This window comes from Nothoprocta perdicaria, unplaced genomic scaffold (genome assembly GCF_003342845.1).
Source record: "Nothoprocta perdicaria isolate Ctin4 unplaced genomic scaffold, notPer1 scaffold_69, whole genome shotgun sequence".
Taxonomy (NCBI): domain Eukaryota; kingdom Metazoa; phylum Chordata; class Aves; order Tinamiformes; family Tinamidae; genus Nothoprocta; species Nothoprocta perdicaria.
In genome coordinates this window covers 1,223,421-1,234,686 of record NW_020455965.1, presented here as the reverse complement: position 1 = coordinate 1,234,686, position 11,266 = coordinate 1,223,421, and the positions used below count along the sequence as shown (strand labels likewise).

The window sequence follows — 11,266 nt, the reverse complement described above, 5'->3', positions numbered from 1 at the left end:
GGAGGTGCCGGCGCAGCCCGCCCGGGAGCGGCGGCGCGAGGGCCGCCCGCGCGCGGCATGTGCCGCTTCTGCGCCTGTTCCCGGGCTCCAAGGCTGCCGCCCGGGAATAGGGACCTCAACCAGCCCGTGTATGACGTTCGGGAGCCCACACGTCTGCTCCCTGAGTAATGAAGTCAAGCGAAGGCCTCGCTGAGCTCCAAACTGCTGTCCAGCCTCTGATTCACACAACGAGGAGCTCCTGGTGTCACAAGTTGGTGTTTCTCCACACACAACCCCAAATTAGAGCACTGCTCTGCATTCCAGGGTGCTCTGTCACAAGCTCCTACCTGACCTGCTGGTCATCTCCAGCGCTCCGTGCCCTTCTGCATCACTCCTGCCCCTGTCCCGTCGAGGTCAGCTCTGCACATGGGCACGAGCTGAATTTCATTGACTCCCCATTCCTGTCTGAGGCCCTGTCCTTCCTTCTCGGTCCTCCTTGCCCTAACATTGCTCATTGTAACAGGAAGTTACAAGCAGCAAAACAAGCAGCCCTGCAAATGGAAACAAGTATTTTTCAGCAGGAACTGTTGCCCGTTGCTGCTGGCGATTCTGTTTGCCTTTACTCAGTCTGCTCTAACTCTTCAAGATTGCCTAGTAGCACAGCGGTGGGAAACGATATAGCTTAAAAACACCACAGACACCAACCCCCTCCCAGGTGCTTGCTACAAAGCTGCTGGAGTCTCTCCGGTGTTTTCCTGAAGAGATCCAGGAAGATCCTGAACAGGGCTAGACCGTCAGGTAGTTGAAGGTCCAAAGCAGGAGGAGAGGAAGGAGTCCGGTGCGGAGGATGCAGCTCTACTTGGAGACAGGGCAGGAATGAACCGTTTTGTCTCCACATGTCTGTTTTCGGCACGTGCAATGGTTTCCTCATTCATCACAAAGCTCCAAAGCCTCAGCTGAGCTGGTCCAACCCACGTGAGGTTACTGCCCATGTCCCCACCAAGGAGCTGCAGATGGCAGCGGCTCCGCCCAGGCCTCTAATGGGCCCCCAGCCTTGAGGGACTCAATGGGGAAGCCAAAGGCTCCGGGGAGGCGACGAGCTCATGTTGTCACTCCCTGTTCAGTCACGTTCAATGTGACTAAACCAGCACGGTGGCCGCGTAATCCACACAACTGCTAAAGAGCTAAATAGGACTTCAGTCTCTGAAGCTTATTGAACAGGCTGGTGTTACTGTATGTACCAAGTTTCGCCTGGAGAAGACCTCTGCAGGCAATGGCACCATCTTCACATAGCTTATTACTGTGTTTAATAATAATCTTGAGAAAAACAGAAAGGTTTTCTGTCTCCACCCAGCTGGCATCTCTGAGGATAATATTTCCTCCTTCTGTAGTAAACTCAATGTGTCATACTGTGGATGACAGACTAATAGGAAACACCAGCTAGTGACTAGATCACACAGGCAGAAGTGCGACCTGCTGTTTTTCCTGCCATAATGTTGTGTTTTCCCTGCCTAAATGTTATAACAGGCTAATAAAGCTCTTCACCTGGAGAAGGGAGATGGCACCAACATCTCAAGCTGGAAACAGAGAGGGCATTTCAGCGTCACCCAGGGATAACAGCCCATTCAACGAAGATTACAGTGCTTGTGCTTTGCCCTGTCAAAACTCACAGACGTGTGTACGACTCATGGCAGCCCCAGCAGCTGCTCCTTGCTGGAGCCTCCACCTGCGGTTTCCTCCCCTTGCTCCGGACCTGCAGCTCTCCTGAGTGCTGCCTGGAAGGAGCCGCTCTTGGCACATGCAGGAGCACCACGGGCCTCCAAGCAACCTGCATTTCTGCACCTTTGCATTTGCTAAATGTGATGCTCTGTCAGGGCATACAGTAAAATAAAGATGCCTGGTAATTTTATCTCTAAATATGGTGTTTTAAGGTGTTTTCTCTTACAAAGAGTGGCTCATGGCAGAATTTGTTTTCAGTCCATAATTTGCCCAGTTTCTTCTTGTGGCGCTGGAATTTCCTTCTGGGTTATTTTGGTTACCTGAAGAAACGGCAGATCTTTATTTGCTGGCTTGGGGAGCAGCTAACGCCCATTTTGAACTGGGTGTCACGCCTGGAAGTGCTGCACCTAGGGACAACTAGTGACAAGGTTTATGAACCTCAGCCAGCAATCCAGCTTCCCATCGGTGCAGGTGAGTCACGTCCTCGGCACACAAACTCCGAGGGCACCTCAGAGGAGGTCCCTGCTTCACCAGCCCTTCCTTCTGCTCCATGGCCTGTGCTGGTGCTCCTGCATCAGCCCTTCCTCTGCTCCTTCCCTGGCCTGCTCTGCCTTCTCGTTGGCGCCCTTGTTGGCACTGGGGGTGTTCGCTGGTGTCAGAGCAGTGGTCTGAACTGGGGAAGCAGCAGGGGAGGCTGGAGGTGCCTCCCTCCCTCCTGCTAGCGGGGAGCCGTTAGGAGCCTTGGCTAGCGTCAGTGGCCGCTCGCCCCTGGTGCCACACGCGGCTCCCGTGCCAGCCGGCGAGGCGGCCGCGGCTCCCGGTCCCGCTGCAGGCCGCCCGGCCCCGGGGCGCTGCCGGCGAGCGGCCGCGTTCCGCGGGGCGCAGCAGCGCCCGCCTCCCTCCCCAGCGACTCACCCCGGCCCGGCCCGGCCGCGGCCTCCAACCCCCGGCGGCGCCCGCGGCACCCCCGGCACGGCCGCGCCCGCAGCGGCCCCCAGCGGCGCAACGGCCGCGGCGCAACGGCCGCAACCGCCGTAACCGCCGCGGCGCAACGGCCGCAACCGCCGTAACCGCCGCGGCGCAACGGCCGCAACCGCCGTAACCGCCGCGGCGCAACGGCCGCAACTGCCGCGGCGCAACCGCCACAACGGCTGCAACCGCCACAACCGCCGCGGCGCAACCGGCGCTACCGCCACAAGGGCCGCAACCGCCACAACCGCCGCGGCGCAACCGGTGCTACCGCCACAACGGCCGCAACCGCCACAACCGGCGCGGCGCAACCGCCGCAACGGGCGCCGTGTAACGGGGCCGTCGGTCCTCCCGTTTATTCCTTGCCCTGGCAGCGGAGCGGGGCGGCAGGACAGCCGCGAGCGCTGCGCTGGTGCCACCCTCGGCCGCGACAGCGCGATCCCGGCCTGTCCATCCCAGTGAGGCCATGACCTAAAACCAGCAGTTCCTTTGCTTAACAACATTTTATTTTATTTTATTTTATTTTATTTTATTTTATTTTATTTTATTTTATTTTATTTTATTTTATTTTATTCTAGTTTTTCATTCCAGGAAGCCTAGTTTCTCCTCGTAGTGCATTAGGAAACAACAGAGACGAAAACTGTTAACTCCAGAACACGGTCCATGTTTGCAATGGGAATTCTTTTGTAGTGCTCATTAATGTCCCTGGCTCCTTCAGGAACAGACGCTTGAGGAATTTTGAAGAGCCCTGATCAGATCGTTAGCTGGGAGTGTAACTAATGCAGCCTTACTGTAATTAATGGCATCACTGTGACAGGGTACAGGAAGCTGGTTTATGAAGAATGCAGATGAAAGTAACTTCTTTTACACAAATGCCTTTTCTTGTTTTATCTTCTCCCTCTTCTCAGCTTTGTACAACAATCTTAGGGAAAAAGAGTGCTTCCATGCCATGTTTTACATTGCTCAGAGGATATGCATTTATTTTCTAGACATATTTGCTCTTCTGCACCCTAAGTACTTACCCCACGATGGTAAAGCTACCATTAATGCCGCCTGGGGATTCCAGGAGCATTTGCTAGCATTTCACTATAAACACCCAAACGGAGTTTATTCTTTCCACGGCAAAAACATGAGATGGAAAATGTAGCAAAATTTTCCAGATACGAGCAGCACATATGGTTGTTCTGCTGCTGGTTGGTTCCTTCAACAGTCTGCTTCGCCTATAGACGAAACATTTGTATTTGAGCAAGCAACGTGCAAGTCCTTAAACATGAAAAAGACTGTAAATGGGAGGAGAGGTATTTTTTGTGTGTTTTACTGTAAAAAGGTGAATAAATTGCTCACTAAACACGCCCCTCTCGCACACTGCTTGTACGTCCCTGCTGGCTGTTAGGCACGCGCTGCACCGACGCGACACCCCGTGCTCCTGATGGGACTGCGGTCATGTTCTCGGCCACCGTGTGAGCACCTGCTTATGATGTTTCCTTCACAGCAACGTTCTCCGTGGAGCTGCTGGAGCCGGTGTCTCTCCCCAGCACAGTTCTCAGCAGCACAGCCTGGCCATTAGCTCTCGTTGAAGCTGGCAGCATCTGCAACAGCATTGCAAACAGGAGGACCTACGGGGTCCTCGGGAGGTCTCAAGGGTTTCAAGATTATGAGGAAACTCCAGTGGCTGCTGTGAAGGGCACCACATTGAACCAATTTCTCTGCTCCCACTTTAGTCACCGATGGTCCCTGCTCTATAGCGGCAGCTCACCTGTGTGACGGCGCTTCCTGAGGCACCCCACACATCTGCTCCTTCAGACACACCACCCAGCATGTGGGTTTCCACCTGACACACTTATGAACTGTTTGTTTTTTCAGTGCTGCCACACATGCTGCAGACAACAGGGTGGACACGGGGTTAAGAGGGGCACTTTGTGCAGCTAGGGAATTCAGAGATGGAGCTCGGAGGAGAGGGAAAGGAGCCGCTTGAAATGGATAGCCTTTTGTGTGCACCTGTGTTTAGAAAGGATTCCCTCTACAGGGAACTGCTGAAGCGCAACCCTGATAAACTGTCTCAGATCCCAAGATTGTTATAAGATTGAAGATTGTTATATTGTGAGATTTTCTTTCCTTTTTTCTTTTTTTTTTTTTCCCTTTGGAAAAAAAAAGTATCTTTACTCAGTGTTTCTATTGCAGCAGCACACAGGATCTCCCTGCAACGGGCAGGGATTCTACTGTGAAAACACAAAGTCAACTTGACAATCTTTTCCTCAGTGAGATCCACCAGAAGCAGCACTGAGGAACAGTGCTTATGCCTAAGGAGTATGAGTTTTTGTACTCTTATTTTATCAAATCAGCAAAGATGGAAGAGACACACTGTATACTCCAGAATGTTGCAGGTTTGCGGAATACTGTAGAACTGCAGTGCTGCAGAATATTGTAGAAAGCCAGGTAGGTTTATTTAATAAACTGCTGCCCACAGGTCTTCTTTGAGACTGCAATAATTGATACACTCTATTAACTTGTAATTACTTACTCTTCCTCACTTCAACCTGTGATGATTTTTCTTTTCTAATGTCACAGTAACTTTAGGGCTACTCCCAAGTGCTACCAGGATCTATCATATCCAGGGAGCTCAGGGGAAGCTGAGAGCTCGGCACTTTGCAGCAGTAGCTCTGGAATGTGCAAATCCAAACAAATCCATGCACTCGGAGAGCACTGGGAAGTCTGGCTATTTGTAACGAGCAACAGGCAGGAGTAGCAGTCACAGATCTACTTGCTGGTCGTGGTCCAGAAAGAGTGGTTAAGACTTGCGTTCACATGAATTTTCATAGCTGATGGTCATCTTAACAGCTCAATAATACTTATTTATATTCTACATGCACAATTAAAGGGTTAAATATGCCTGAAACAAGGACTTCCATTGATTCATGAAAAAACTCTTTCAACAGGAAGAACAAGAAACGATATGTGCTTGTCCTAGCACCAACACTTGTTTAATGAGCCTGGGGTGATTACTGACTGTAATCTGAATATTAGTTTGCAGTGGTTGCAGCACAAACCCTCTCCCTCTCTGCAGATACGAGAAAATCCTTCCCCCTCAAAGACATGAGCAGATGACAAATGGAGGGGGAGAGCCATAAATCTAGGAAAATTAATTGGCGCAGCTTTGTTAGCTGCTCAATTTGTTTTTAAATGGGGATCTGAAGGAGGCTGTGACATAGTAAGGAAAACAACTATTACTAAAAGTACCAGAAAAAAAAAAAAAGAGTCCGAGAAAAGAGGTGCACAGAGAGCTCCCCCCCTTGTGGCATGGTCAGCAGACAGAACCTTATGGCCATAGCAAGCGCTTAAATGAGTTTTGGGGGAGACTACATAGAAATCAAATCAGGGATTTCCCCCATGTTTAATTAACAGTCAGAGGGGAGACAACAAGACTGTTCATGAAAGAAGCCACTAGAGGGGCCATAAAGGGTGGTGGAAGCGAGATCCCATCAGCAGGGAGGATGAGTCTAAATTAGGAAGGATCTTGTGGTTGAAGCAAGAAAAGCATTTCCTGCAGAACAGGAAAGAGACAGGAGGATTCCAGGAAGAGGTGCCATAGTCAATTGCTAATTCCACACTTCTCTTAGTATTTTAATTAAGTAGGATTATTTTAATAGTGTTGTGAATCCCAAATTAATTTTTTTTCTAAGGTTTCTCTTTTGTTACTTATTTTTAAGACCTCTCCTGTTTTAATCAATTTTTAAGCCACTTCAAAGGGAAAATAACATGTAAAAGCTGAAGCCTAAAATCGGCAGAACCTATTCATTAGTCTTAGTTATAGGCATTAACGACATAGAGAAAGAGAACCCTGTGTTATCAACACTGATTTTCTTTCCTCTGGTAAGTGCCTCTGATCTTCTTTATGCATAAAGCAGAAGAGTGAAAATATTTTAAGAACTACTTATGTCACACACTCACAAAGCTAGACATGGAACCATCACCAGTGTAACAGTCTATATTGATTTACATGGGAAGGGTGAATGTTTCCTCTCTCAAACATTCAACAAAATAGTTTGGACGGAAGGGGGAAGAAAAAAAAAAAAAAAGGTTGTGTCAGAAGTTTCCAAACCAGTGAATTTGATAGGGTGAGTAGAAGAAAACGGGGGAAAAAAGTGTGTTATAGTAAACAATTTGAAATTCTTCTGTTTGGTTCATGCTTTCTTACTTTGTTCAAGAATAATATTTGTGTGACCTCCCTTTTCTCACAGGGTAACAGACTTTATACTTGCCAACTAACTCTTGCTTAGAAGAATAGTTACCTAGTTGGCTTGACGCAACTCAGATAAGGGCCAAATCAGTTACTCGTGAAGCATGAAACATATCCCAGTTTTTGCAACGAACATCAGACACCAGAATATTACACACAAGACTGGGTTAGTACAGCAGTGGCAACTATGATTTCTGGATGCTCTGAACTAATAGTTTACTACAGACATACCACAAACACAGGATAGGACAAAGCACAGTACTGATGGAGTTACTAACGGCTCTGAGTGCTGAACGCTGCCTGCTGCTGCCGCTGTGGCTCTATGTGCAAGAGCTGTAAAAGTCCTTCTAAAGGTGGACACGTCAGCGCTTCGAGCATGGAGACCTCCTTTCCTGTGCGCAGCCCAACGTAACCAACTGGCTGAGTCTACCCAGAGCAGGGCTCTGAGCAGGAACTGCTGTCGCTTCGTTTGGTTCATGGTACAAAATCATAGATGCAAAATAAGACTGATGCTTCTGATTTTCACTGTGAGGGTGCTCAAATGCTAGAACTGAGATTGTGAAATCTCCATACTTGGAGCTACTTAAAAGCCCAACTGAACTTGGTCTGCTCTAGTTTGGACTAGACACTCTCCTGATGTTTTTCCCACTGTCAACTACTCTGTGACTCTGCAAAACTAAAAAGATTAAAAAGACCAACTACTCTTGCTTAAAAGCACAAGTTTAGTATCTTTCATGGCAAACTTAAAATACAAATTTTAAATAATTCATATGTCATCTGTGTGTAAGGAAATGGTGGCCAGAACTTTTCCTCCTAATTCTTACAGGAATATAAAATAACTCTAAAGTAATATTCCAACTCAAGCTGGTATTTTTTTCTACCTACTTCATTTTTTTTCTAATGTAGTAGATATTGCTGGTAGGTAAGGTATATGTTGATGACACTATTTCCTTATAAGGCTGAGTGCCAAAATTAAAATGAAGAGATCTCACTAATCTAGAGCTTTCTTTTACAAGATAGAGCTACTACCCAGCTTTGAGCTTGATTTGCAAAATAGCTCTTTGAATCTCCCAATTTGCCCCCACCCACACGACTGTTGAAGAAAGGCAGATAAGGGAAGCTGCACTTGTCAAGAGAAAGACGATTCAAGTTTCCTCTCTCAGTTAGGCACGCTCAGGACCTGAAATTATTATCTGGAATTTTGCAGTGAAAAGGGAGAACAACAGAGAAAACACCACTGGGTGTGCATGAAAAGTTAAAAATTGGTTGGTTGATGGGAGATTATGATTTACTTAAGCAGATTTTAAGGAACCAGAAAAGAAACAACACAGCTAAATCTGAGACATCAACAGCTTGTAAAGATTGTTTTTCATTTGGAAAAAAAAAATAGATGCTATGACATCTTTAAAATGATTTTCATGTCCAATGAAAGGTTTTCAGATGCACAGGAAGAGTGAGCAAGTTTAAGAGGAAATCCTGCATTAGACTGTGCTGCTCTCCCACTCAGGTGATGCTGCTCAGATGGCCAGCAAACCACAAAGCCCATCAAATGCTTGTAGCAAAGACCTTCCCTCTCCTCTTTGCCCAGCTTAAAAAATGTCATGAGGTAGGAAGTTTTAAATTATTTTACTCCTCACTTCTGAAAGACAGCAATGAACACGCCAAAGTTCTGAGGATAAGGAGCAAAATGGAGCGTGCAGGGCAGGAAGACGGGATATCCTGGGAGTAGCTTCTGTTGCCATTTGGATAAAGAGGAAACACGGGGAGGATGAGACTTTGTTTTGAACAATGCCACACTTGGCAGCTTTCACGCCACTGCTTTTGTTTGTTGATACATTTGTCTTTGTTTGGGCTACTGGAATAATGATATATGTCTAATCCTCATGGCTACTGAAAAAATATCATATGCTAGTTAAGAAAACTAGCACATTCAGTATGAAGACTTTGTAACAGGTAAACCACTGATGAAGAATCTTTCAACATAATGTTTCTTGTTAACAAAAAATAGAATTGTGAATGTAGTAGCAAAATATTGGCTTTAAGCCAAACAGTGGGAGAAAAAACAGAAAACACTCCTAATATTCAAAATAATATGATTCTTATGCTTACAAATTTTCTGTTCAAAGTTGTTTTGAAAATGTTACACATTGTTCACAGTAAAAACAGAGCTATAAAAATAAACAGAGTTATACAAAGCCGTTAAAATGCCATGACTGATGTGATCTGGACTGAAAGAAAAAAAAAAGCATGCATTCACAAACATGAGAGAGTGTGAATCTGTTAGCAGGCAAAGCTCATTTACACACACACACACACAAGCTTCACCTAAAACAATCAGGTCCCACACAACTACCACATTCAGTCATGTGCATCCTATGAGTAATTAGTAATTAGTTAATTTGGTAAAAAAGAGTAACTTTGCCATCTTTTTGCATTGACAGCAGTAAGAGTCTAGGGTAAACAGATGACAAAGTTATTTTTTCCACAGTTGAGCATAATGTGGAGAAATATACCTTTAAAATAACAGTTTTAATATCCTTTATAGTTTATTTCTTCCCTCTTGAAGCTTACGCGCAGCTCCTGTTTACGTCTCTCCTGCAGCAAAAGCGTTTTAGCCAAAACGAGAGCGCCGAGCACCGCTGGAAGGAGGGCATCTCCAGACTTCCACTCCCTGGCCGCCCGGGCGGTACCGCCGGCGGGCCCGGCCCCTCCCGGTGAAACGCGGCCCGCTCCGCGGCGGCTGCGGAGCCCGGAGCACCCGCCGCGGCCCAGGGCGACCCGGTTGCAGCAGGGCCCAGTCTAGCGCAGGGGGTCTCTGCACGGGGCTGCCGTTACCTGCGGGAGGCCCGAGCTGCTACAAGGAGACGACGGGGGGCGACAGCGACAGCCGCGCGATCCTGAACAACAGGCCACAGCTCATGGCGGCCGCGCTCCCCAACGGCCGGGGGGCGGCGCCTCCGCGCTGGGTGGGGCGAGCGCAGAGGAGGGCGGGGCTTCGCTGCCACCGTCCCATTGGCCGCTCACCGGCGGGCGGCGGGGCGTGAGGGCTGGCCGCCCATGCACGGCGCCTCGCTATTGGCCGTGGCGCTCGCCTGGGCGGGGCACGACTTGCAGAGCGCGGAGCAATTGGTCGCCGCGCGGGCGGGAGGGTGGGGTCGCGGCGGCGGCGGCCTCCCGGGGCTGGGGTCCGTCTCGGCGGAAGTCTCGCGAGGGCGCGTAGCCGGGATTTGGCGGCTGCCTCCCTCCCTCCTTCCCTCCCTCCCTCCTCCCTCCCCGGCTGGCTGCGAGGAGCTGGTGTTTGTGTGGAAGGGGGAGGAGGAGGCGCAGGAAGGGGAGCGAGAGGAGCCCGAGCCCCGCCATCCGCGGAGGGCAGCGCCCCGGAGTCCCCTCCGCAGCGCCGCGCCTGCCCCGCGCCCCGCCATGGCCTCGGGAGACACGCTCTACATCGCCACGGACGGCTCGGAGATGCCCGCCGAGATCGTGGAGCTGCACGAGATCGAGGTGGAGACCATCCCGGTGGAGACCATCGAGACCACCGTGGTGGGCGGCGAGGAGGACGAGGAGGAGGAGGAGGAGGACGAGTGCTGCGAGGAGTGCGGCCCGCACCACCCGCCGCACCACTACCACCACCACCAGCCCATGATCGCGCTCCAGCCGCTCGTCTCGGACGGGGACCCGAGCGGCGCGGGCGGCGGCGCGGGCGGCGGCGGCGGGGGGCAGCTCCACCTGCACCACCACCACCAGGAGGTGATCCTGGTGCAGACCCGCGAGGAGGTGGTGGGGGGAGACGACTCGGACGGGCTCCGCGCCGACGACGGCTTCGAGGACCAGATCCTCATCCCGGTGCCGGCGCCCGCCGGCGAGGACGAGTACATCGAGCAGACCCTCGTCACCGTGGCCGCCGCCGGCAGCAAGAGCGGCGGCGGCGGCTCCTCCTCGGCCGGCGGCGGCGGCCGCGTGAAGAAGGGCGGCAGCGGCAAGAAGAGCAGCAAGAAGAGTTACCTGAGCGGGGGAGGCGGCGGCGGCGCCGAGGGCGGCGGCGGCAGGAAATGGGAGCAGAAGCAGGTGCAGATCAAGACCCTGGAGGGGGAGTTCTCGGTCACCATGTGGGCCTCGGGTAAGTGAGCGCCGGAGCCCGCCCTGCCCGCGCCGCGGGCCCCGCCGGCGGCTCGCGGGCTCGGCCGGACGGTTTTGTTTTGAAGGGAGGCCATGTTTTGATGTGTGTGATGGGCGCCGCCATGTTCATCGCCAGCGCAAGTATGGCGGCTCCCCCGAAAAGATGGCGGGGTCTGCGCTGCTGCCGCCGCTGCTCCTGCCCGGCTCCGGCGGGGGGAAGCAAAGATGGCGGCGGCCGCCAAGATG

The 11,266-nt window shown here is 50.9% G+C and overlaps 2 protein-coding genes across 2 annotated transcripts in view; one reads left to right on the top strand and one right to left on the bottom strand.

The window, feature by feature from the left end:
• DEGS2 (delta 4-desaturase, sphingolipid 2) overlaps positions 1-9,758 on the bottom strand; it is a 23,485-nt gene extending 13,727 nt beyond the window's left edge. The window contains exon 1 of the mRNA XM_026050438.1: positions 9,740-9,758. The gene's annotated coding sequence lies outside the window, so the exon portion shown is untranslated. The remainder of the gene's footprint in view (positions 1-9,739) is intronic.
• Positions 9,759-10,054: 296 nt separating this feature from the next.
• YY1 (YY1 transcription factor) overlaps positions 10,055-11,266 on the top strand; it is a 24,676-nt gene continuing 23,464 nt past the window's right edge. The window contains exon 1 of the mRNA XM_026050433.1: positions 10,055-11,021. Within this exon, the coding sequence (XP_025906218.1) occupies positions 10,325-11,021 (697 nt within the window). The 5' untranslated portion in view covers positions 10,055-10,324. The remainder of the gene's footprint in view (positions 11,022-11,266) is intronic.